Here is a 26867-nt window from a genome sequence, read left to right on the forward strand (position 1 = left end):
GATTCATTGTATAGCCAGAGTAACAGGGATGGTTTAGAATGGGACATGGTCATTCTATCCTCACGTGCTAAGTCTGAATCAGAAGTACTTGCTTTGGGTTTCTGCATAGCTATTGTGTATTCCCAAGAAAAGCAGTGGAATTCTGCTACAAATCTCTCCATCCTCAATGTACCTGCTGACCCCATCTGGAAGAAAAATAAGAAGGAACTATAATAATAGAAGTAATTAGAAAAATATCACTGAAACCTATACATTTTTTACTCAAGGGTTGGGAAGAAAGCTTTGTTTCTATTGGCATTTGCAAAACTAAGGTTTGGTTTTCTTGTTTTCTTTTTCTTTTTGTTTTTTTTCCCCCTCCCCTCCCCCCCCATTTCATTTCCCCTTTAGCTTACTTGCCCTTTTTAGGTAAGTAAGGGATATAGCATATCCCTTCTGGGGGAGAATCAGCCAAAACTGGGGAGGCTGGAGAGAGCAAGAGCCTTTGGAAAACAAATTAGATGATATTTAAAATTTTCTCTGATCATACTTCTTTGTAAATACTTCCATTTGAATGCTGTGTATTTGTACAGGAAATTGAGCAAAAAATGTATAGATTGTGATGTCTGACTGGTATTCTGCCCTGTAAATGTGTTTTTAACCTCTGGCATTCTGTGCTTATTTAAAAAAAGGCAAAAACCTCTAACCACTTCTCTTTTGTGTATTCATGTTTAAAATAAAATTAAAAAAAAAAAAAGCTATCTATAATGGAAATCAAATTTAAAAGGAGAAAATAATTTGTACAAGTGTCCTAAAGGTACTTCATTGTATATATTGTGATAGCATGTTTCCAGAACCAACAAATAAGTGGTGTGAATTTTAGATGTAAATATCTGCCGTTTGTTTTGGGGTTCTTTCCCTTACCCATTCACTCGACTGCTGTGATGTGGAATTAAAGATTAATACCTGATATTAAAACTGTACAGCTGTATGGTCATTGCAGTCCTCCTGACGGGGTTGTCCTCAGGTAGTCACAAGACCTGTGGTGTCACAAAGAGAAGCAGCTCAACTTTCATCCTTGCAGGTTACATCGAGGAACAGCACCCACCATGCACCAGAGGAACAGCCAACACTTGGCAGTTCTGTGCAAGGCAGGAAGAACAAAAAAGACCCTGTTATCTGTGGCAAGAGCACAGTTTCCAAGCTGGTCGCAGACTGACAGTGTGCTATTTAATATTTCACCTTCTTAGAGCTAGTGTCAGGTATAGTCATCATCTAAGGTGTTCAGCAAGGGAGAGGTACATGCTGTCCAACAGTCTGAGACACCTGCTTGGCTATCATAGGCTTTAATACACACTTCGGAGGCCATACTTTCAAATATGAATTAAATAAATCGTGCTCCAATATCTACCTCAGGGATACGTAGTTGTGCATTTTTATTACCAAAAAAATACAGTGGTATCATTTCTTTCTCAATTTTAGGTATTTAAAAACCATTTTAACAGAAGAGGACGTGAAAGAATAATAAAGCCATGTAGGAAAACAGGATTTGGGAATTAACAGCTATAGTTATTGTTTCATGTGATTAATTTCCAAAGATGTCTGTCTTCTTCAATTAGCACTAATAAATCAGGTCAAGGTACAGGACGTTGAAAAGGTAACCTATTTCTCCTAACCCATCTTAACAAATGAACAACAACGAAAAAAGTATATGATACTGATCTCAAAAGATATTTAGCAGTAAAATAGAATAGTCTAATTTAAGGTGACCCTGGGCACGTACATACAATGCAAATCACTCTTTCCATTAACTATATAACCCAAAAACTGCATTAAAAATATTAAGAGGAGGTAAGCTGTACCAAGGTAAGCAAATATTCTGAAAAATTTATATAGAATATCTACATGCAGCTTAATGAAAAAAATCAGTTGATATGTGGAAAATGTCTGTATATATTGGACCATTTTGAGCCTCTTTCTTTACAGTTATTATTAATTTTTAAAAAACAAAAAGTATTGATTAACAAAGTACAGGAGATTAAAAGAATATGTAACGCAACAGAAAGAAGTGTGAAGCCTTCAAAACCTCAAGCAAGAAGGGGGAATCTTTTTAGTTTCTGTTAAAACCAGAAGAACAATTACCTGTATCATTCTGGTGCAGGTCAAATACTCTATTTTAATGTAAGGCCTGGTTAGTCAAAGGGTCTCAGTTCTTTAAATCTAAAGCCACATCCAAATACTTCTCATTTTTCCCATTCATACCTAAATATGAACTTTCAACACAGTTTCAAGATATGTATGCGAGTCGTGCATCCCCTTATAATTGATTGCCCCTTCACCACCCCATGGCCTTTTTTTTTTCTTTTTCTTTTTCTTTTTTCCCTTTTTTTTTTTTTTTTCCAATCAACAACATAAGTTTCTGAGGCATCTCATGCTTTTTTCCTACTCTGGGCATTACCTGGAACTTGAGCAAGCACCTGATGAACTGTCTCGCACTAGCCAGCACTTTAGCCCATACAGGACCCCCACTTGACCAAGTTATGTGCCCCTTATCCTTAAAACGGAATATTACCAATCTTAGAAATTAATCTAAACCCTTAAGAAAATCTTTATCACTACATCCATCAATGCGGTCTCACAAACACCTTTATCCATCACCTGCTTATTCACTGCTGTTGTCTTCTTCCTCTCATTCCCCTTTCTTATCACAGGAACCACAATCCCACTTAGTGCTATTAATAATCCTATCTTCTGCAACCTAGCTGGAGAAGGGGCTCATGTTGTATTCCAAAACCTACATTAGTGCTTCAACCATTGACAAATACATTCTTGCTCTTGATTATCACCCATACCATAACCTACAAAGTAGGTTAATTAAAAAAAAAAAAAAAGACTGCTTTGAATTTATGGGAACAATCCAAGCTATAATTTCTGCTGGATTCCTAGCCTCCAGGCACACGCTTACCATTGGTATGAACATAAATACACAATCCTACTTTTCAGCAGCTATTACATATATCATTTCTCATACTATCATGAAAGTTTTCAGACAATTTAATTATACTATCACCAGGCAGAGGTAAAGAAATAGACATATGTGAGTGTACTGTAAGCTATTCCTAGCAAATTCCTTGCAGGACATCACTTGGAGTGACAGATTTTGTACTCCAGTTCCACCAAAATGCACTTTACAGTTGCTCTCCAAAGCAAGACCCGTGTCACTCAGATCAGGTCACTTAGAGCCCATCTCCCAGGATCATGTCAGAGCGGTTTGTGGAGCTCGAAGGACCTCCCTTGGGCAACCTGGAACACCTCCTAGTAAAGAGGACTTTTTTTTTTTTTTTTCTTTCCTGATGCTTAAGCAAAACTTCTTATATTTCAGTTTATGGCCATTGCCTCTTGTTTGATCACCGAATTCCCCCAAGAAGAGACCTTTGTATTAGACTATTTACAAGGGCAACAAAGCTAGCAGGTAACAAAGACAAGCTACAGATAATCTAAATGAAGGTTTCATTTACAGTTTTCACTAAAACACCGCTTCCCTTTTTTTGACTGCTTTATCTAAGAGATAACATGACAAAGCAAGGACCATCATCCTGGTCCCTTCATAGAAGCCAGCAGTATTTCTCAATCTGCAGCTTGTGCAGGAGGTTTCCATGGCATAAACACAAGTCCTGCCTCCTCCATCTCAGATGCTGACAAATCAAATTCCATTTTGCACTTTCTCCTCCTTCCTCTTCCTCTCTTATTACAAGGTTGCATGATTCTGCTGCTATTCATGCCTGGACTCATCTGTAAGTGAATACAGGGGAACTGAGCGTGAGCACAACTAAAGTTAGTGACTAATAGCAAGCCTCTAATTTTGCACAGATCATGGCTACACCCTCCAACATGTTCATCTTTCCCCTAGACTGCAGTTTCTATTTTTGCAGGTGGATCATATTTTCAGAAAACAGAAAACTAACCTGGTTTCAGCTCGATGCCGCTTAGAGAGTAACCTACCATCTTCATTGCTCTCACAAACCAACCACCTGGAAAGCAATTCCTCTCACCCACTTGTACTTAGGTCTGCTTTCTCAGACTCCAAAAACAGCACAGGTCTAGCCCATCTCGCCACAAACACTCAGCAATCATATTTCAGCAACCTTTTTTGTCCTACCCAACTCACTTCCCTTTCTACTATCAAGGCCCACCAAAACACCACATGCATATTTAGAGCTACTCGGTTCCCCTTTGGTTTTCCCCTGAAGCCCCAATCTTTGTGGTTATCGCATGATGGGGAAAACTGCCGACCACTAAGTGCTGGAATCAGCTTTCTCCTCTCTAGTGGGCTCCCTCTCTCCAACCATCAGCCTTTTTCTGCCTACAGAATGGAAAAGCAACGTGGTCATAATGTATTATCAACCCACCCACCCTTCCCTCATTCACACCTGACCAGATATGGCAGGATAATGCACATCACTCCTACCTGCCACGGCAAAACCATGGCAATTCGACCTGGAATACTCATTGGAAACACATGATTGGGGTTGGAAGGGACCTCTAGAGCTCATCTAGGCCAAAACCCCTGCTCAAGCAGGCCGCCCTGGAGCCTGTCCAGGTGGCTTCCAAAGATCTCCAAGGATTAAGAGCCCACAGCCTCCCTGGGGAGCCTGCTCCAGTGCTAAGTCACCCTCACACTCAAGACTTTTGCGTAGCACAGAATCCCAGAATGGTTAAGGTTGGAAGGGACCGCTAGAGATCATCTATTCCAGCCCCTGCTCCAGCAGGGACACCCAGAGCACAGGACACAGGGTGGCATCCAGGCAGGTTTGGAAGATCTCCAGAGAAGGAGCCTCCACAGCCTCTTATGTTCACACAAAGGTCCTGTATTTCAGTTTGTTCCCATTGCCTCTTGTCCTATCACCAGGCACCGAGAAGAGGTCCTCGTCACACCCTCGGTTCAGATACTCACACACATCCGGATGAGCTCCCTCTCCCCTCACTTTTCTCCAGGTTGAATAGACCGGCACTCTCACCTTTTCCTCACGTGAGAGAAGCTCCAGTCTCTCCATCTTCCCAGTCATCCCATCCTAAAAGACTGGCTATCCACTTAGTCAAGTGTGAGTTCCCTTCAAGAATCCAGGCTAGCTACTCTGGAGCACCCTCTTGTCTTTCATGCATCTGGAAATGGTTGCCAAGAGCAGTTGCTCCATCAGAACAAAACAGCCACAGGTGTCACACTTTTTTTTTTTTTTTTTAAAAAAACACACATGCAACTTACTTATGCTAGTAGCAGTCAGAATGTTCCAATACCTCTGAGGATCAGCACAAGCTGCGCAGCACCCTGGATGCAGCTGTGATTGATAAATCCCTAACACTCCAGAAAAGGAGGAGAAAAATATATATATATATATATATATATATGTGTGTGTGTGTGTGTGTGTGTGTGTGTATGTGTGTGTGTGTATATATATATATGTATGTGTGTATATATATATATATATATATAAAATACCTACTTTGTTTGAAGTGTTGCTTAATAACTGTACTCCTTCTGTAGTCTGAAGCTTCCTCCTAATTCCTGAGCTCCTAAATTTCTCATAATTCTGCATAGTAATCAATAAGTTGATAGTAATTGTCTCCTTCATTTTGCAGCTCTTTTGGCCACTATCCGGATATACAACAATGGCAAATTAAGTAATCATTTCTTCAAATGTCTGAGTGATGCTAGTAGGCAAACTGTATAAACTTATAAATTTATGAAGCAAAAGATTTCTAAAGTTCATTCATTTCCAATAATTTGGGGAATTGTTGGTAGCGCAGCTACAGCCCGGCCGAGGCGCCAGAGCCGCCGTCGCTGCCTCATGGCGGCCGAGCCCCAGGTGTGACAATTTGCCCCTTTAGAAAATGGCGCCCGCAAGAGGCGGGCCGAGGCACACGAGGACGGCTTTCCCTTAACAAAAATGGCGGCCGAAGGAGGCGGGGAAACTCTCCGCCGGCCTCTCTCCCGGGCACTTTCCCCAATCAGCGGCCGCCAACTCTCCCGTGGAGGCGGCAGAGCAGCCAATGGCAGGGGGCGGCGTGGAAGCCGGGTGGCGAGCGGGCCAATGGAGCGGCAGCATCGGGCGGGCGGACGGGGGAAGCCGGCGAGGGGCGGGACGCGGTGCCGGTGCGGCGGGCGCAGTGCGCGCGGGGTGCCGAGCGAGGCGGGATGCGGGCGGCCCCGGGGCTGTGCGCGGCGCTGGCCCTGCTGCTGCTGCCGGCCCCCAGCCGGGCCCTGCGCGACGGCGACTGCGAGGGTGAGTGCGGCCGCGGCGGGGGGAGGCCGCCCGGCCCGCCCGGGTGCCGGGGGCGGCGGCAGCGGCGGCGCCGCCAACGGCCGCGCGGGGGGGCGGTCCTTGCCGGGCCAGGGAAACTCCCCCGGGGGCAGCCGGCGGCCGGAGCTGCCCCCGCTCCGGGAGGCGGCGAGGGGCTCGGCCCGCCCGGGGGCCGCAGTGCCCCGGCCCGGGAGCTGCCGGCGGGAGGAAGCACCGCCCGGATCCTCCTCACCGGGATCCCCGTCCTCGCTCATCCCCGGGCATCTCCCTGGAGCTCCCGAGCGGCCTGCGGCTGCCCTCAAACGGACCTGGCGCTTCGGGCGCAAAAGTTTTATGGGTGTATAGAAGTTTTTTTTTTTTTTTTTGAACAGCAAAGTGCGCTGTTCCCGTGTGATGGAGCAGCACGGGTGGCCTGGGCAAAGCAAGCGCACAACGAGCGGCCGGAATTTAGTGCTCACTCTCTTTCCCCCTCCTCGCGGGGAGGGAACAGAGGGAATTAAAATTCTCTCAGGTGCTCTCCCAGGCGCCAGGCTGGGAACTCATTTCAGCTGTAATCTGGTCATCGAGAGCACTGCTTGGGGCATCTTCACCTTTTCCAAGGGTTTTTCACTTCCAAACAGCACCCAGCGGACATCGGAGTGTGTCTGTGACTGGGGACGTGCTGAGGTGAGATGAATGATGGCACTGTGTGCACACTGAAAATGTTTGCCTATGTGGTCCAGCCTGTAATTACTTCTAGTTTTAATACGACCAAAGGAAGGTTCTGCTAGGTTTTCGGGTGGTCTTCATGGAGCCCCTGTATCCTCAGGCTTCCTGGGCTCTGTCTGGGGTTTGGAGTTGAATACAAGTTGGGGTAAACCCATCATATGAAAAACCTAACTTGTGCCCCCACTCCCAGAGGCAAGGCCAGTGCCTGGCACTTGTTGGGCTGCTGAAAGTAATGGGAACTCAGAGGATTTGCAGGAACTGGGCCACAGGGCTGCTGCTCCCAGACACATTGTGCGAGCAGCAGAATGGGTGAAACCCGACGCTCTCCGCGTCTCTGTGCGCCGCAAGGATCAGATGCTCCGTAACTGTAGTCCTGCGCTCACTGCCTCCCTCCTCCCCTGCAACAGTTGTGCTCTGCTGAGCTTGGAATACGCGTTGGCTGATGGAGAGTCGTGGCCCTGTCCTGTGGGCCCCACTCACAGACAAGGACTCTGAGGCGTCCTCTGCGGCTGGTGACTTGTAGGAGCTTTGTCACCTTTAAAACTCTTCTTTCTCTTTCAGTTTATGTGAAACTAGTTCAGAAGCTTTTGGGGTGGGGAGAGAGGAGAAACCTAAGCTACTTCCCAGAGAAAAGGATTCTATCAATGAATGTAACCAACTTGATAATCAACTTGATGTCTTATTACCCCCACCAGCGTATGTGGAGTCTGTAATGCAACTATGTGCATACAGGCAGCTGTTTCTGGATCAAAACTGTTTTTGAAGCCTGTGGTCTGTTGAGATGCTTCCAAAAGCAACACAAATATGACTAAGTTGACATTTTTGCCCCAGCAGCCTGTCTCCCGGGTGAATCCTGCGGCTCTCGGTACAGTGTATGGAAGCAGTTGGGCACTTACACAGATCTGGTTCCTCAGATCGCCAGAAGGCCACCAAAAAGACAAGGGCAGAACACTTATTCACATGTGCTCTGAAAAACTTCCTGAAATAGGTGTCGAGTCCCTGACTGCCGATACAGTGTCTGGAAGGTCTTCTCTGCTCTAACCCCCCGTGCTGTTTCCCTGAGCTGCCGCGAGGTTGGGGTGCAGTTGCAGATAACACCATCTGTGTTCCCTTCCAGTGTGCGTGACCTTCCTGGGAAGGTTCTACCAGAGCCTGAAGGACAATGACGTTGAGTTCACGCCTGCCAGTATTGAGAAGGAGCTCCTGAAGTCCTGCAAAGAGGCAAAAGGCAAAGAGAACCGGCTGGTAAGTAGCAGGAAATGATACCTGCCTCTTGAGGAAGAAATAAGTTGCAAAAGTATTTGGCAAATTAGGGAAAACTATATATGTATGATACAGCTTCCCAGAGGCTGTTCCTTCTAGCTATGTGGCCACAACTGGTAGCCTACTGTAATGAGAGATTTGAGAATTATGACTGCTTCACTTCTTCAAAAATAGAAATTTTTCCTTCCTGTTACCAAAGTTCTGGGGATTACAAAGCTTTATTTTCTGTGAGACTTCTCCATCCCATAAGCGGTATTTGGGATGCTGCATAGATATTTATTTGTTTAGGTGAAAACTAAGTAAAGGTCAACTGAGTTGAAATTATTAAAACCCCATGATAAACCCCAAGGAAAAGGTCCTGAATGCTCCCAAGGAAGAGACCTGCAGAGGGGACCATCAGAGTGCGGAGGGGAAATGCTTCAGAAAGTCCTTCTCCTTGAACGAAGACAACGCTTAATCAAATCAGGTTAAAAAAGAGAAACAAGGCAAACAGTCTCAACAAGCACAAAACAGTGTGATAGGAAATGGCCTTTGCTCAGTGTTTTGGGCTTAGAGTTAGGCTTTCTCTTGCCTGTCTGCAGCAGTCACTTCAAAAGGTTCTGTAACATAGAACATCTAGCTGCACACACCATGAAAGGAGAGAAGATGGCTAAAAAAACTCCTTTTGGAAGTGTGTTTTTTTTTTTCTCCCATGTATCTCCCCCTTGCTTTATTTTCTCCTCTCTAGTGCTATTATATTGGGGCCACAAGTGATGCAGCTACCAAAATCATTAACGAGGTCTCAAAACCCATGAGTCACCACATCCCCGTGGAAAAGATCTGCGAGAAACTCAAGAAGAAAGACAGCCAGATCTGTGAACTAAAATACGGTGAGTTGCCAGCAGAAAGGGAGATGCCCAGGTTTCTCTGGGGGGACGGATCAGCAGGGGTAAAGCAGCAAACAGGCCTCTGGCTCATGTGTTACAAATTAGCCTCGAGCCACCTTGTTTTGAAAGGCACTAGAACTGCCTGCTCTCAAATTCTGTTAATGAGATCACTGGTGTAATTAGTTGCACAACCTGCGTTGTTCTCCTACATGAACATCCTAGAGAGCTTTAATGAGATGCTCAGGTGAGACTGATAGTAAACCTTCTCAGCTTGCAAAGAAGCACAGATCTGTCTGGAAGCAACTCACTCCTGGGCATCAGTAGTGCCCTACTGACCCCTGTACTCACATCCCTGTCCAGAATAACTTAGAAGCTTGTCCTAGGCAGCCAGTCGTGTTGCTGGGGCTTGGGATGGTGTTTGCTGTAACCGCCCTTAGTGGAGCTTCCCGGCACGGCCAGGGTGGATCAGCTCTGTCTCATCTCCTCTGCTGTTTGTCCCAAACACTCGGTATGTTTCTTGACAGCTTTCTTGAACTCTTCTGTTCCTGGATGATATTATTTTGGTTAAAATTTGAAGAAAAGTCTTGGAAATATTTCCTTCAGCTGCTTCCCTGTATCTCTGCCTTTGTATTCTCAGGAGAGGAGACGCTCGTGCGTCGTGGGGCTTTGGAGTTCTCACTCGCTGTATTAGCTATCCTGTTGCTTCCTAATCAGCTTTCCCTTGTGCCACTTGCTTGTCTTTCCTCTGAATTCTGTCTGTTTTTTCCTTTTTTTTTTTTTTTTTCCTTCAATGGAAGAGGGAAGCATTTCCTATAGTATTAAGAGTTGGGGTTTCTTGTAGCATCTGAAAAAGCAAAAAGTCGTGTCGATAAGAGTGCGTTTTGTTTTAAAGAAAAATAAGAACAAAAGCAAACACTACCTGGTGCCAGAGTCCGTCCATCCGTCCTTCCCCTCGCGGGCCCTGGGTACCGACTGCACCGGGTTTTGGGGGGGCGAAGAGGGCGGCGGGGCTGACGGCGGCCCCGTCGCCCCCGCAGACAAGCAGATCGACCTGAGCACCGCGGACCTGCGCAAGCTGCGCGTCAAGGAGCTGCGCCGCATCCTGGACGACTGGGGCGAGACGTGCAAGGGCTGCGCCGAGAAGTCCGACTTCATCCGCAGGATCCACGAACTGATGCCCAAGTACGCGCCGCGCGCCGCCGGCGCCCGCGCCGACCTCTGAGGGACCGCGGGGCCGGGAGCGGGGCGGGGGGGCGGGGGCGCGCGCTGTAACGGACCTTCATTAAAGTAACGGTTGTGGAGGGAGCCGCCTGCGTGTGACGTCATTGCGCCGCCGCCGCGCCCGCCACACGCAGGGCCGGAGGGGGCGGGCCGTGCGGCGCGCCGCCGCGCCTCGTGATTGGCTGCGCGGCGTCACGCGCGGCGCGCCGGCGCCGTGCGGGGTCACCCTCCCGCGCGCGCGTGACGCCGCCATGCGGCGGGGCGCGCGGTGATGACGTCGGGCCCGCGCGGCGCGGCGGCCGGAGCCGCCTTCGTTCCCTTTTGTCCAAGATGGCGGCGGCCGCCGGAGGCGCCTCCTGAGCCGCGGGCCCCGGCGCCATGAAGCGCGGCAGCGAGCGGGACGCCAGCCCGCCCGCCGCGGGGGGCGGCCGCGCCGCCGCCGCCAAGCGGCCCCGCGAGCGCGAGCGCGACAGCAGCAGCAGCCGGCGCGGCCCGCACCGCAGCTCGGGCGCCTCCCGCAGCAGCCGCGACAAGTCCACGCCCGGCGGCGGCGGCGGCTCCGGCTCCGGCTCGCGCAGCCACCGCGGCGATGAGCGCGGCGGCGCCGGCGGCGGCGACTCCAACCACCGCCCGGCGGGCAGCGGCTCGGCCTCGGCGGCGCGCGGCGGCGGCCAGGCCGCGCCGTCCTCGTCGTCCTCATCGTCGTCGTCGTCGTCGCGGGCGCTCGGCGTGGCCAAGGCCAAGGCGCTGCCGGGCGCCGTGGTGGCCCCCTCGCTGCTGCTGGCCGGGCCGCCGCCCGGCGCGGCGCCCTCGCTGCTGCTGGCGCCGCTCGGCGGCTCGGCGGGCCTGGCCGGGGAGCCGCCCGGCTCCTGTGAGTACAAGACGCTGCTGGTGAGCGGGCTGAGCGCGGCCCTGCCCGACCAGCTGCTGGAGGACGGGCTGTTCCGCCTCTTCCAGCGCTTCGCGGGGGGGGGCGCCGGCGACATCAGCGTCAAGCTCTCGCACACGCCCGAGCTGGGCCGCGTCGCCTACGTGAACTTCCGGCACCCCGGGGACGCGCGCGATGCCCGGCGCCACGCGCGGGCCCGCCAGCTGCTGCTCTACGACCGGCCCCTCAAGGTGGAGCCCGTCTACCTGCGCGGCGGCCGCCGGAGCCGCACGCCGCCGCCCGCGCCCTCGCCGGAGCCCCTGGGCTACCTGCCGCCCCTGCACGGCACCTACCAGTACAAGCAGCGGTCGCTGTCGCCCGTGGCCAGCCCGCTGCTGCGGGAGCCGCGGCCGCGCCACGCGCACGCCGCCGCCGCCGCCTTCGCCCTCGAGGCCGCCGCCATCGGCCTCTCCCGGGAGCGGGAGAGGGCCCTGGATTACTACGGGCTCTACGACGAGCGCGGGCGGCCCTACACGTACCCCATCGTGGCGGAGGAAGACCTGATGCCGGAGGACGACCAGAGGGCCACGCGCAACCTCTTCATCGGCAACCTGGACCACAACGTGTCGGAGGTGGAGCTGAGACGGGCCTTCGAGAAGTACGGCATCATCGAGGAAGTGGTGATCAAGCGCCCTGCGCGGGGCCAAGGTGGGGCTTACGCTTTCCTTAAGTTCCAGAACTTGGACATGGCGCACCGGGCCAAGGTGGCCATGTCGGGCCGGGTGGTTGGCAGGAACCCTATCAAAATCGGCTACGGTAAAGCCAACCCGACCACCAGGCTGTGGGTGGGTGGTCTGGGGCCCAGCACTTCCCTGGCTGCCCTCGCCAGGGAGTTCGACCGCTTTGGCAGCATCAGGACTATTGACTACGTGAAGGGCGACAGCTTTGCCTACATCCAGTACGAGAGCTTGGACGCTGCGCAGGCTGCCTGCGCGCAGATGAGGGGCTTCCCGCTGGGCGGCCCGGAGAGGCGGCTGCGCGTGGATTTCGCCAAGGCCGAAGAGACGAGGTACCCGCAGCAGTACCAGCCGGCACCGCTGCCTGTGCACTACGAGCTGCTGGCCGACGGCTACAGCAGACACCGCAGCCTCGAGCAAGACTTGCGCGTGCGGGATCGGACTCCTCCGCACCTCCTGTACTCGGACCGGGACAGGGGCTTTGTGGAGGCGGAGTGGGCCAGCCCTGCCAAAAACGCTGACCGCAGGAACAACCTGGAGAGCTACAGCCGCTCGGTGCGCAGCCGCAGCGGCGAGCGCTGGGGCAGCGACGGCGACCGCGGCGTGCCCAAGCCGTGGGAGGAGCGGCGGAAGCGGCGGAGCCTCTCCAGCGAGCGCGGCCGGGCTGCTCACTCGCCCTACGAGGACAGGAGCAGGACGAAGGCGGCCGGGCCGGCTGCCGAGCGCAGCCCCGAGCGGGCGCGCAAGGAGAACCACACTACGGAGTGCGGCGCCGAGAAGGAGCAGAGCAACTCCCTGCAGAACAACCGGCACGCGGCCGAGGAGAAGCCCCACCGCGAAGCTGCTGACGCGCCCCAGCCCAAAAAAAGGGACAGCGAACGCAATCACCGAACTGGCGAATCGGAATCCAAAAGTCATGAGGAGCCAAAGTCCGAGACCAAAAAGCTAAAGAATTTATCGGAGTACGCCCAGACGCTGCAGCTCGCTTGGAACGGGCTCCTCGTGCTAAAAAACAGCTGCTTCCCTACGTCTATGCACATCCTGGAGGGAGACCTGGGCGTCATCAACGGACTCCTCAAAGACCACTCGTCCGGCGGGAAGCTCACGCAGCTCAAAATCGCGCAGAGACTTCGGCTCGACCAGCCCAAGCTGGATGAAGTGACTCGCCGCATCAAACAAGGCAGCCCCAACGGCTACGCGGTGCTGCTGGCCACGCAGTCGAGCGCAGCGGGGCCGGGGGCCGAGGGCGCCGCGGCCGCCGTGGAGCCCGGCTTGCAGCGACGGCTGCTCAGGAACCTGGTGTCCTACTTGAAACAGAAGCAGGCTGCTGGCGTGATCAGCCTGCCCGTGGGAGGCGCGAAGGGCAGAGACAGCACAGGCATGCTCTACGCCTTCCCCCCGTGCGACTTCTCGCAGCAGTACCTCCAGTCAGCACTACGGACATTGGGGAAGCTGGAGGAGGAACATATGGTGATAGTTATAGTCAAAGACACTGCCTAGCCCACACTGTCTTTTCCAAGTCCATGTTTTCTTTGTGTGTCACGACAGCCCGGTTGGTTTTAAGGCCGACCGTTTTGGTGGAGGCTCCAAAGCCCTCGGCCAAAGCGGGGAGATTTTTAGTTCCTAATTAATTTTAATACCATTTAAATAGAGCCCATTTTATTCGTTTTTAATATGTGACACTGTCCGCTGTGTTCTGTATTTTTATTTTTTAACTGTATGAAAAGTTGTCAGTAAAGCCTTGTTCACTGATGGATTTCTAAACTTGTGCGGTATCCGAGTTCTTGCGGCCCACAGAGGCGGTTCCGAGGGGTCTCCTCCATCTCCCCGCGTGTCCCGCAAGGTGGGAGGGCCGGGCGGGGGCTCTGTTTGGTGACATGGGAGAGAGCAGAAGGTTGGTACCATCGAGGTTGGAGGCTCAATGCTCTCCTGGTAATTCTCTCTCTCTTTGGAGGATGGTGGCTTCCAAGGAAGCAAAGCCCACTGGAGGCCAGGAGTGGGTTTAAACACGAGTGATTGATAACAAAAATTGTAGCTAATACATCGAAGGAAAAAAAAAATCCCTACTGAGTAGCCAACTGATGTCATGTCTCTGAGCTTTGAGAGCACCCAGTGGATGTCTCATCGCAGATAGAGTTAAAAATAATAATATGGGCCTTGTTACTCCTGGTCTCTGTAAAGAAAATAATAATAATAATCAGGATTAAAAAAAAAAAAAAAAGTGTCGGGAGAGGAACCCCCATCGTGGGTTGTATGAGATGGGGACAAGCAAGTGATGGGCTCAGTGTGCCAGAGGGGCCCTCTTGACTAGTCAATCATGTTGCACTGTGTGAGACCCTTTATTGAAAGAAAATAAAAGAAAAAAAAATCTTTTTGCTCAAGTTAAAACTTGGTTTGCGGGCTCATAAAAAGCTATTAGAGGGGTCTGTTCACCCCGCCTCGCTCGCAGGAGCCTGATGCTGGCGCTCTAGTCCGGCCCTTCAGAGCACCTCACCTTGCGACGAGCTTTGTGGGCTGTTTGGTGCAGGGTGAAGCCAGGACATTTGCCTGCGGCCTTCTCAGGAGCTTATGGATGTGGTAATGAGTTCAAAATTGAGGTAAAATCCACCCTGATTCATTTGCCCTTTTTTTTTTTTTAAAACGCTACCTATAAGATTTTGTTTTTAGGAGGCTTACAGAACAGAGTTTGGGAATTAAAAACACGTGTTTCTTTAAATTTGCAGGGTTTTTTTTTTTTTCTTTTGCTCTCAGTGGCGAGCGCACACTCCCCCCCAAGCCTGCGAGGGCCTGCGTTGCTCTGGCCCCGTGTCTGGCACTCGCCAAAGCCCTGTCACCCTGCGCGCACACGTGTGGGTCGCAGCAGGCCTAACCCAGCCTGATTATCCTCTCCCTTTTCTCCTTTTATTTTAACCCTGTTTTTTCACAGTGGGGAGCACCATCCATGGGAGATGTGTAAGCGGGTGCTTAATTTAACGACGCATTGACAGCAACATGTTGTGGGCGTTGCACAGTTACAGGCCGCCGACCCTTGTGCCCAAGGTCCCCGATGCTGCTGTAACGCAGCCAGTGCCAAATGTGGACGGTTGTAACTAAGTGTCACCTTAAGGCAGTGCTATTAAATAGCCCTTATGGCCAGCAGGTGTCTGGAGCTTTTGTGAGGGGGGCCGTAGGCGCTGACGCTGCCTGGCCAGGCCGGGAGGAGGAGGGGGGTCCCTCTGCGTGTGGGTGCCAGCGGGCCCTGGTGCTGGCTTGGGAGAAGGCAAGTGATTTGTTTTTTTGAAGTCCAAAGAGGAGGCTATTTGGGTGGTGTGAGGAGGGGAGCGCTGGGGGTCGGTTCATCTTTAGCCCAGTATCACTGCGGCAGGGAGCAAGGCAAGAGGGTGACAGCGGCCACCGCTTTGAGGGGGGAACCTGAAAGTTCAGCCATGAGCACGCTCCCTTCAGGGCCGATTTAATATAAGGCGCCCTGCTCGAGGTCAAGTTATGAAGAGGAGCTTCCTCCTCTAGACGTTTTGTTTCTGTCTCATAAAATTAGTGAGTAAACTCCACGGGAGCCAGGGCCCAAAGAGCAGCAGATGCAGCTGAGCACAGCTGGGGGATAATGCCAGACCAAGCTATAAACAGCTGGTGCAGCACGGCCCCGTCATTCGTTAAGCGAGAGCCCTCTTAATCCTCTCCCTTCCCTCCGGAGGCAGCACAAGGGCTGAGATGAAGGAGCTGGGGAAGGCAGAGGCCACCCCCTGCCCTGTCACGACCTACCCAACTTCCAACGCGCTCCTGTAAGCGTCACGGTGCTTCAGCTGCTGGGCTCGTAGGCTGCAGGGATCACTACACCCTAATGGGCTCTGCAGGGGACAGTGACGCACCGAGCAGTGGGGCTGGGTCTTTCAGTTCCTAAGGGTTAGGTCTGAAGAAGGGCATGAAGTGGATGAGAGGTGGGGAGGGAAGGAAAGCTGCCCTTCTATGGGTTCCAACAAGCGAAACAGCTTCTGCTCCTGCCTTCACGAAACCTTGAGCATTAGCGGAAACGGCGCTCGTGCAGAGCTTGTGGCAGCGCTGAGAAAGGAGAGGCCACCAGGGCCCTGTTCCACCTCAAACTCTACTCTGAAATGGGGTAAAATAGAAAGAGTGTAACAGAAGTTAGGAGAGGGGATGGTACCTGCATGGCTGGAGGGAAGAGGGGGCTTAGGGGCCTTGGCCCAGCAAGCGCTAGGTGCCTTACCCCTCAGCTCTTGATGCACAGCGTGAGCGCTGCACGAGGCCAAACACTTGAAAGCGGCCAAAAACGCGGGTAAGGGCAGGGCCTCTTGTCCCGGGCAAACACGAGCACTGGCTCTGCCTGTGGCCAGGGCAGCTGCAGGGCACCCTGTGGCACGCCGGGGCACACGTGGGCCATGAGCTCCCATTCTCACCGCACCAGGGATCCCGGGGCTCCTCCCTCCGGGATTCCCCATCATCGGCCCGCAGGGCGGCTGGCACAGCTTGAACCAAAACCACCCTCGGAGGGAGGCAGGAAGAACAGGAGGCGGCGGCTGGGCAAGGAGCAGGCCTGGAGCCCCAAAAAGGAGGGCAGGAGGAAACTGCCCACACTGAAGTCTTGGCCCTGGGAGGCTCTGCCCTTCCTGCCTCCCTCCATGCAGCCGCTGGCCCTGGCAGCTGCCCGGCTCCGGCTGTGCCGGAGGGGACAGGGCAGCCAGGAGCAGCTGGCTACAGCCATTAACGGAGACGGGACTTTATTTACTTTTTTAATAAATACACTTTACATTAAAGAAAAAAAAATAGGCCTTCAAGTTGCTGTTTCCACACACAGGGCAAAAGGAAGAAGAAGAAAAAAAATAAAGATTTAAAAAACTTGAACCACAAAAGGGCAGGGGAATAAAGAGGGTTCAAACGTCAATCCCAGATTCCCAGGGCCCCAGGAACAGGTGGCTCCGAGCAGGCCCCACTGGAGCTGATGGCGCAGCAGGAAGCTCCGTGCTGGGCGGCGAGTTCAGGCACCCAATGGCACCAGGGCCCAAAAGCAGCCGCAAGGCAGGGGCCAGGTGCTCACGCCTGCCTTCTTGGAGGTGGTTTTTCTTTAAAAATAAAATCATATTTAAAATAAAAATATTCTCCTCCCCACTTTTAGAAATCATGATCCTCTTATTTCATTGAGTTGTTGCATAAAAATGCCTCTTTTTTGTTGGCGCCTTTAGTTTTAAACAATTCTTCTCCCCCAAACCTACCCCAAGGTAACAAGGTACTACAGGAATACAAAGTTCATCCCCTCTTTACTAGAACACCTGCCTTTTTTTTTCTTTTTTTTTTCTTTTTTTATATAAAACTATTTCTGTTCTTTAGGAAAGAACTTTATACAAAGAAAATATATTGTGAAATATCTTCAGAAGTTTCCTTGAAGAGGAGAGTCATCTCAGCCTAAAATAAAAAAATTAAAAAAAAAAAAGGCAGAGAGAAAAAAAAAAAAAAAAAGAGGCCTAGCCCCAGGTCTCTTTATTGGAGCGCGTCGGGCTTTGCCCCGAGCCTCAGAGTGACTCAAACCAACACAGCGGATGGGCTGGAGCTCCTCAGGTTGCCCCAGGAGGAGAGGGGTCGGGGCGCGCGGGATCCGTGTCCGATTTGGTCTCCGTGCTGGGAAGGGAGCGTCGCTTCCCGCCACCGCGCGGCCGCCGCTCCTCACTCGTTCAGCGACAGGATGATGTCGTCCTCCAGGTCCGAGTTGTCCGAGCTGTCGGCTGGAAGGAGACACGCGGGTTACGGAGGGCCATGAGGACCGCGGTTCCCCCGAGGGGAGCAGCAGCAGTGGGAGGCAGCCGGCACCGTTAGCGCTACCAGATCCAGCAGTAGCCATTAGCAGAGCGCACAGAGCTCTCCCGCCGTTACCGCACACGGGCGGGAGGAACGGGGCGGCTTTGGCAAGCGCGGTGCCCAGGAGCTGGCAGCGCCTTCCCAGGACAAGGCAGGGGGACAAGGGCAGTCACTCCCGCGCTGCCTGCATGGCTTTACCGCGCATGTCCGGACGCGGCAGCTCCTTAGAGCCCGTCACTCCCTACACAAGCCCCACAGCTTCTCCAACCTGACGCAGTGACGTGCAGCCTCCGTGCAACGTCCACGGGGCCCATTCCCTGTGGCTGCTTCCCTAGGCAGGGAGGTGGCCCCAGGCCTGCCCAGGGTGAGGTTCCCACTGGCCTCTCACTCCTCTCTGGTGGGATCCATTCCTGAACCCTGTGCTCATGATCAGCACCTTCCTCTGGCAACTCAAAGGCTACTGCAGCAGTTTTAATTACAGGTGACCTGTGACTGTGAAAACTGAGATGTCACAGGGTTTCTCCTTTGCAATACAGGATGAAGGCAGGAGAGGACATGCCAGGTGTAACCACACACACACACACACACACGCACACCTGCTTTTTAACTCAAAACTGAACATCTCGCCCCACTCCGTGGGGCAGGAGGGAGGTGGTAGCGGCTCCAGTGGTGGCAGCTCCTGCCTTACCTTGGGTGACGATGGCTCTTTGTGAAGTGCTGTCACTGGTTGCTGCAGTTAACTATGTGTTAAAAATAGTTAAGAAAAAAAAAAAAAAAAGACAAGATTTCCTCTCAGCCATGTCAGTTTTACTGCATTGCTAAAATGCCTCTCAAGGGAAGGCAGCCCTTCGGGAAGGTTCATCCCCTGCTCAAATGCTTTCCTTGAAAAAGAAGAAAACGACAGGCAAGCAGAGGGCACAAACCCTTTCCCTCAACTCCACTGGGATCCCTCAAACACAAAGAGAAAAACCAAATGCCAGAGGGAGCCTGGGAGGTGACCTTCCCAGGAGCCTTTTGCTGGCAAGTTATTTGAAAGTATTTGGGCCTCTGGGAGCAATCGGCCAAGAGCTGGCACCGGTGCTCGGATGCACCCACTTCTGGAGCCAGACTGGTTCAGAGTCTGGTGTTTCCTCACGGGCAAGAAGCACTGGAAGAGCAACTGCTGCCCATCTGCTTCAGAAGAGCTACGAGACCATCCAGGAGCTCAAGTTGCTGGGCAAGGAACCGTGACCAGGCTGACGCCGAGGGCTCCCGGCGCTCCCAGAGCCACAGCAGGGCCAGCGGAGCCGGAAAGCAGCAGCCAGCGCTGCAGCGATGAGGCTCATGCAGCAGGATCGGGGGAAGCACAAGGGGGACCAGCCAAAGGCTCGGGAGAGAAAGAGCAGCAGAAAAGCCTCTCCACAGGAAGACAGCTTTGGAAAGGGAATTCCTGCCTGCTCAAGCTTCAGACAGCAGTGGTACCTGCTCAGCAGATGCTCATAGCTTGCCTGGAAGTTGTCGCTCTAGCTTGTAAGACAAAAGCTCAGAAAACAAGAGAGTGTCACCCTGTTGCAAGTCACCCACATCAGCAAGAGAAGTCACAGCCCCTTGAACACAGTGTAGCCCCAGGGCAGGCTCTCTTGGCCTCAGATGAGCACTCCATCCACCGCTTCCCTGTGGAATCTCGTAGGGACACCTGCTGGCAGGAACGAGCTCATGGAAGATGTGCACTAGGCCCAAAGCACCTTAGGCAGGTCAAGCACAGACCTACCCAATGGGGTGACAAAGGAGGGGGAAGGCAAATTCATGCTTAAGACCTTTTCCACAGATGGTGCCCGAGAAGGAAACAAAGCCTCCTATAAAGCAGGAGGATCCAAAGCCACTCACTTCTCTCCTTCAGCTGGTCCTTGAGTTATCCTGGTCCAAGCACACCCACTATATCTTATGTAGGTTGAAGCAAAACACACCAAGAGGAGGCAAAGGAACAAAAGCAAGACAAATGAAGCTGGTGTTTCAGAGAGGAAAGCCACAAAAGCCCCCCGAAGAACCACGTGCAGGGACTGGGCATCCACGAGCCTGGCAAAGCTGCACTCCTTGCTTGTAAGGTCCCTTTTTTTTTTTTTTTTTGTCAAGCAGCCTCACAACCAATAAGATGCCTTGGCTGGACCTCCCCAGAGGTATCAGAAGTTCTGCTCGAGTTGTCCTGTCCAAAGAGGGTGTAGAGATGTGGCCATTTCATAATGAGCAAGGCTCACATACATACACACACACATACACACACACACACACTCCTTGTTAATTTTTCAAGCCTCTGCAGCTCTGGACTGTGGCTAGATTTTTTTTTCCTCTTCATTTTTAACCCCCCAAAGTTACATTAGCATTAGAACAGTTCAGTAAAAAGAAAGCAAAGTTGGAAACACCATGATAGCTTTGCACTTTAAGCAACTGAGAAAAGAGAAAGAATAGCATCAAGGGAGGAGAAAAAGAAAAGGAAAAAGAAAAAAAAAAAAAAAAAAGAAGGCTTCACTATCTTTAAGGAGACCAGGAAGGGAGGTGAAGCAGCAGCTTAACCAGCATACCCCTAACAAGCAGGGCTGGCAACATTCAGACAAGGCTTCTTCACCTGCAGTTTTCACAGCCTGCCTTTAAGCTCTCACACCTGCATCTGGGAGCACTTGATGGGAAGTACCTGCCTTTCCAGAACTCACAGGAGGTTTTCTTTCCTCAGATCAGAGCTGTTTCACCAATAGACTAAGAGACAACAGCGGAACAAACATGGGAACTTGGGCCTTCCATACCAGGGAGGAGGGAAGGTCATCTCTGTCAGTCCACACGCTCAGCTGCCATTACACAGAGGTCACCTCCAGTCACCAAGCTGGGCATTCGCACTTACTGTCTCCAAGAATCAGCTCGACTTCCTCATCAGCATCAGAATCTTCATCTTCACCCTCATCTCCCTCTTCCAGAAGGTTGGCCAGTTCCTCATCATCAGAGGGAGAGAAATCGTTTTCTCCGTCCTCACCAGCGTTCTCGTTGTTCTCATCCTCCTCCAGCTCAGCTTCCAGCAGCTGGTCTGTATCCAGCTCATCGAGGTCATCTGTGTCATCATCATCTTCGTCATCATCCTCTTCCTCTTGCTCTTCCTCCTCCTATAGAGACAACACACAGAGCCCATTGCGGACATGAACACAAATGCAAAATGGAATAAGGAGAATTGAAGCAAGCAGACTGATAGTTCTCGCTTCTCCCCACACCCATGTCACCTATTCCTGTACTGTTACACCTCCTGTCCCCACCTACGGACATGGTGCATCCTGGACTCATTTCCAGGCCTGCAGACTCTTGTCTGTGCAAGGCAGGTGTAACACAAACACCATTAGCCTAAGCTCCTCTGCTAGCCATGAACAAACGTCATTGAAACCTGCTTTGGAGAAGGACATGCTGTAAAACCCTGCAATCCATGGTATGTTGCCAATCTCATACAAACTGCTTGTTTCAACCACACCAAAATCTTTATTTTGCATCAAAGAGCACGCAGCACGGATGTTGGCGCTCTCAGTCATTCCCAGCTTAGCTGTCAAGTCAGATATTGAGAAAGATACTGTTTTCAACACTGTATCCTGCACCATCAACCTGGGCAAGTTGACGGATTAGATGAGCAATGAGGTGGACTAAGAACAGACTGGATGGCAGAGCTCAGAGCGTTGTCATCAGCAGCACAAAGTCTAGCTGGAGGCCTGCAGCTAGCAGGGTACCCCAGGAGTCAATCATGGGTCCAGTGTTGTTCAACTTCATCAATAACCTGGATGAAATACAAGAAGCTCTGTCTGAATATAAGAAAACACTTCTTGACTCTGAGGGTGGCTGAGCACTGGAACAAGTTGCCCTGGGAGGCCGTGGAAGCTCCATCCCTGGAGATACTCAAAAGCCACCTGGACAGGGTCCTGGGCAATGTGTCTAGGCGGCCCTCCTTGAGTTGGGTTTGGACTAGATGATTTCTAAAGGTCCCTCCAACCTCAATCATTCTGTGCTTCCTCTATGAATCTATGAAAAACTAATTCTACAACAGAACTCAGCAATCTCATCTTTAACATTTACCTGGGTGTTTGTTTTTCCTACTATCAAACCATAAGAAATTATACTCAGTAAAACGATGGAATTTCTTATTGTACAGATCAAATCCAGACGTCCGTGTCTAGGAGAGCCCGAATGCAAAGAGGCTGTTATAGCCCCCTTCCAATATCCCTGTGCAGTTCCTCCCAGCCCTTTGCTGCTGCTGAACACTCTCCTGCAGCAACAAGGCAGCTCAAAGCATTCGGCCTTAACTGCCCCTTCATCTGGGGAGGGAACTCATTTTGCAGAATTATGCAGCAGTGTGATAGGTATCTAACAGCTCCTCTAGAAGGCCGAGCTTGGCCTTCGAGCTCGCTGTACTCCTACACTGTGGCTTACACTGTTGCATTGTCAGATCTATGGGTAAGAGAAGAACAAACCACACGCTTTTCTTTAATCAACATTTTAAAAAAGGCCCAAACCACACATATTCAACATCTGTCAGAGGCAAAAGCAGCAGGGCATGCCAAAAGCCCGAGCAAGCCCTATTGTTCTGCTACCCTTAGGAAAGGCTCCCAAACCTCCCCTAGTGACCACAAGGGCCTGCGTTATTTCAAATAGGGATTATTAACAAATAAAACATCAGTTTGCTGCAGGGATGTCCTTCTGAAAAAAAGTGTAATGTCAAATGCAAAATTAAAGCAACCTGTATTAAGTCAATCACAAACTTTTTACCCAATTGCTGAATCAGAGGACACCACTTTTTATGCTGAACATGCACAGAGAGGAAATAACTTTTACCTGCAATTCAAACAGCAGTGTCATATTGTGTAAATTTTTCTTCCTTTCTAATGAGCTACTTAAAGCAAATAAACCTCTTTTGTTGTTCTTGAGCCTAATTCTATCTTAATAACTTTTGCTTTTGTTCTATGGAGTATCAGCAGAGACCAGTGTCTTAAACTTTACTGTTCTGCTCAGAGCTAAGAATTCAATTAAAAACTGAACAGGCAGCAGAGTTTTTCTTTCTTTTTAAGTCTCTGAACAACCTGGATCAATATATTTAAAGAACCTGGAAGAAAAGGAAACCAAATTTTATGGTGTCTTGAGATGTACAGACAACTTCAGACTTAAAGAAAACACTGTCTGGGAGAATCATTAAGAGTTCAGGTAACTCAAACTTAAACAGTTCCAAAATGAGTCAGGCACTTACCTTGCTTCCACACCTGTGGGATTTCCAAACCCACTTTTCCAAACATCTAGCCACAATGACTTGAACACTGTTACTAAATTTGATTGTGTTGCATATTTAATGCATTTATTACAAATTGAAACAGTGTTTTTATTACCACTTTCATTCAAGCTTAAGGCAAGCCATACATTGCAGCATCACATCCTTCAAATATGGGATGAAACAAAATACGTTTGTATAAAGACACCTTCTGGCTGACAAAAATACAAACCAAGTTACGCAGGAAGAGCACATGTAGCTGGAAATTAGCTTTGAAGGATTAGACAAGCCAGTGAGAAAACCTTTTTATGAAGACACAAATGAACATATCAGCAAACCGAAATGACGTGGGTTTTTTTTGCCTTTATGGTTTAAATTAACGGATTTGAAGCATTTGATTAAAACCAAAACACAATCACTTACAAATCTGGGAACAGCAAGATGAGATCTAAATGATACTGTCCTTGGAAAGCAGAGAAAAGCGGTGTGAAGAGCAGGCTGCGAGGAGCCGCACGCGCACATGGGAGCACGAGAGCTGCACGACTCGCATGCGACCCGAGGGGACCAGACCGCAGCGGAGAGGAGCCATCCCCATCATGGAGAAACCCACACCTGTTTTTAAGCAGCATGAAAAGGAACCAACAAGCTATGGAGCTTCTGCTAGGCAACAGGCAAATTAACTCAGCATTAGCTTCTGAACAGAAGCTGAATCCTCAGCAGATGCCACAAGTGCTTTGTGCAGGGGATCTGTGCACAGACACGCAGTGGCTCATCCTCCGTGGGGACTCCTAGGTGCACAATGGGGAAAAGCAGCCAAAGAAACTCCTCCGCAACGTCACAAAAGGAAGATGGACAAGAAAAATATCCCAAGCCGCATCTAGATGGCAAATTAGGCTCTCACCTAACCCTGCCACAGCCCCCAAGAGTTTGGGTCAAACATTGCGGTCAGCGACACATGTCCTGCTAGGAAAATAAAGAATCAAAATGCAAATCAGAGACCAGAGCTTGACCTGTTCCTAGAGCCCTCATGTCCCTTCTCTGCTTCCTTACAGAATACTCTGACTCTTCCCTCTCCGAGGGCAACTGCTTTACAGCTACAGACGGCACAAGGGTAGAGCTGGAACATCACGTGTTCCTCCGTCTCATCCTCTGACGCACGTTGGGATGCACTTACAGAAAATGGTAAGAGAGTCCATGCTTTACCCACTCATCTTGTATGTACAAAATTCATTAAATTTGTCTTTTTGGCTGGTATGGGTCTTTGATATTTGCCATCTAATCAGTGTCGCTCTCTTAATAAAGCAGCCAAAGACTCAGTTACTCCTTGGTGTTCATCCCTTAACAAGACACTGAAGGGTCCAGCAAACTCCAATCTCTCACACTCTGATGCAAACACATATGCTAAGTCAGCACATCTTTTAGTGTTTGATTTTAGCCTATTTCTGAACTGTTTAGTAGTTTCATTTCAGGATATTGAGCAAACAGCTCCCTGCAAGCACAGCTGAGAGCCCTGGAGGTCAATACTAACCCGCACTGGCTACAGAAGAGACCAGAATTTCACCTTCTGCTTGACACACGTTTTGCTAAACAAAACAGAATGACTTTGCACACTGCCTTTTTACAAGCTAAGTTCTCAGGATGCTTTTGGAACGGTTTTCAGACTTTGCTCACTTGCACAGACAGTGGAAAAAAGCTACCATAAAGATGCGCCTGCTTACTTTATAAGCACTATCAGACTTCTGATGCTCTAATATTTCATTTATTGAATCCAAAAAATATTATGGCTACATGAACCAATCTTGAGGTTACCCAACTGAGTATTACAAGATCCCTCAAATTCACAAGTCAGTTGTCTGTCAGTTGCCAAAAGAAGATCCCATGGGTCTTTTCTGGCAACATTAGGTTTGGAATCCTTAACTCAGTTTTGAGATTTACAGGTCCCTATTACTTTTCTTAAACCATTTGTCATGGTTTTGGCTGTTACCAGAAAAGCTTCACCTTTTTGTCTAATATTTCATTCACTTTTTTCCTTTCCCTGCTTGAGTTCAATTCAAAGTCCCAAAGAAATTTTTATTATGTCACTAGTTTCCTGCCTAGTGCCCTCTGCTCCTGCCCCTGGTACTGGTATGAGGTCACCTCCCCCGGCCCGTGCTGGCCTCTGTCCCTCACTTGGGAGTCACCCCTTACCTGCAGATGCTTCCCAGGAGCACAGGCCCTCCCCAGAAGCACACGGGTCTCCTCAGGGGAGGCACCTCTCAGCTTGAATCCCACGGCACTAGACTAACTACTGTTATTTCACCCTGCAAGACTTCCTTTTCTCTACCTGTAAAACAGCTAATCAAATGTAAAGCTTTTCCACTCTTTCTCAATCCTTTGAGGCCATATTTAATTCACTCCTTGCTATTTACAGCTCTCCAAGTCTAGTGCAGGTCAGTAGCTGCCCTACGAACTAACATGTCTGAAGAAGAACCTCTGCTCTGTTTTCTTTCTTCATTGTTATTTTATTTTTTGGTAAAGAAATACACATTTCCCAAAGTCTTGGTACTTTGGTCAACGCATTCACTTTTGCACATGGCATCCTACTGTTCTACTTTTTCCCTTCTTGCTTCCTCTGCTCCCAAATTTCTCAATAGACGAAAAACAAACTTATTTTTAGTAGTCTCTTCCAAAGCAAGAATATTTTAATTGTTACGTTTTTTTTCCGACACAGGAAAGGGCTCCGCCTTCATAAAAAGAACTATGTCTCTTTAGATATCAGTTTACTAAAGAGCATTTTTATTACTGGAGAGGAATAAGTCTCTCCCTCTTCCAGTAACTTATCCTTCTCTGTGCACAATTCTTGCCTTATCTCCTGACAATTCTTCCCTTTGCTTCCGAAGCAGCATCTGTGAAGCACATTAGCAGCTTCTGATCCTTGGCTAAGCAGCTCCCAGGAGAGACCGTGTCTGCCTCTCAGGCATGGAGAGCTTCCATCCAGCTTCCTCCTCCACCCACTTCTTAACACTCTCCAAACAATGGGCAGTGGGGAAAAATTAGAAGTTTAAAAATAGTAATACGCCCTTCTAGGGGGACAAGTACATATGGAAGTTCAGGACTCTGTATTCAGGAGTCTGGTGTATCCTGAATTACTTGGTCCCCTTGGCTTAGTCCCAGCTTACCTAGAGTTAAATATGAGTGGTGGTTAGAAGTGTAAGTGTCTTCCACACCACAAGGGTTTTCCTACCTGTACCTTCTTACCTGCTTTAGTGTTAGATTTTCTAATTCTTCATGGACACAAGGTCACAGAGTTAAAAACGTGGATGGCTTGTAATTTGCAGAAGTTAGTACAAGTAGCAAGCAAGGAGTCTTACCATGGGCTTGCAGGCAGACGGAGATATGGGCAGATGCAATACAGGAGACAGCACACAGCAAACAGCATGGCACAGAGGCAAAAATGGAGTGGAGAAATAAAAAGCAGTTATTCTCCTGTTTTGGGTAAGTAGGTCTAGCCTAACAGTAACTACTTACCTGCTGTGAATGGAAAGGCCTTCACAACACAGATGCACAAAACCTTGAAAGCAGCTGGACCTCCACTGGGTTGGTACATTGACCTGGCTAATGACCAGCCTCTCTTTTGCCCGGGAGATGCTTGTGTCCCACACAAGCACAGACACAAGCCTGGCTGCCTGGCTGCACGACAGAGCTTGTGCATGTGAAGGCGTTTTAAAATATGGCAGGTAATTGAACCGTCCTGCTACAGATGGAAACTTGTTCTGTCCTTTTTCTCAACCTTTTGGTCAAGACTTCAACAGAAACAGGTTTTATTTTCCTGTGCCCCAGCTACTCTGGGAATTCCAGGAAGATGCATTAAGCAAAAGTTAACCT

At 50.2% G+C, this 26867-nt stretch overlaps 3 protein-coding genes across 4 annotated transcripts in view; 2 read left to right on the top strand and 1 right to left on the bottom strand.

The window, feature by feature from the left end:
* The first annotated feature begins 6140 nt into the window (after nucleotides 1-6140).
* Nucleotides 6141-10417, top strand: MANF (mesencephalic astrocyte derived neurotrophic factor). Its single transcript, XM_088527180.1, has 4 exons — nucleotides 6141-6257; nucleotides 8101-8228; nucleotides 8974-9115; nucleotides 10150-10417. The coding sequence occupies exons 1-4, from the start codon at nucleotides 6170-6172 to the stop codon at nucleotides 10332-10334; spliced, it is 543 nt and encodes a 180-aa protein (XP_088383306.1). The 5' UTR covers nucleotides 6141-6169; the 3' UTR covers nucleotides 10335-10417.
* Nucleotides 10418-10667: 250 nt separating this feature from the next.
* RBM15B (RNA binding motif protein 15B) lies at nucleotides 10668-13702 on the top strand. Its single transcript, XM_088527188.1, has one exon. It carries the CDS (start codon nucleotides 10712-10714, stop codon nucleotides 13436-13438), a length of 2727 nt encoding a protein of 908 aa, XP_088383314.1. The 5' UTR covers nucleotides 10668-10711; the 3' UTR covers nucleotides 13439-13702.
* A 3893-nt stretch (nucleotides 13703-17595) lies between these two features.
* Nucleotides 17596-26867, bottom strand: part of DCAF1 (DDB1 and CUL4 associated factor 1) — a 43137-nt gene continuing 33865 nt past the window's right edge. The window contains exons 23-24 of one of the 2 annotated variants that reach the window (XM_088527215.1): nucleotides 20616-20871; nucleotides 17596-17670 (exon numbers count right to left, since the gene is read on the bottom strand). In XM_088527215.1, coding sequence (XP_088383341.1) covers nucleotides 17612-17670; nucleotides 20616-20871 — 315 coding nt within the window. In that variant the 3' untranslated portion in view covers nucleotides 17596-17611. Of the gene's footprint in view, nucleotides 17671-20615; nucleotides 20872-26867 lie in introns of those variants that run through there. The other variant, XR_015913527.1, reaches the window with a different exon arrangement.

This window comes from Tinamus guttatus, unplaced genomic scaffold (genome assembly GCF_059628265.1).
Source record: "Tinamus guttatus ecotype Peru unplaced genomic scaffold, ASM5962826v1 Tinamus_guttatus_pri_ptg000026l, whole genome shotgun sequence".
NCBI classification, from domain to species: Eukaryota; Metazoa; Chordata; class Aves; order Tinamiformes; family Tinamidae; genus Tinamus; species Tinamus guttatus.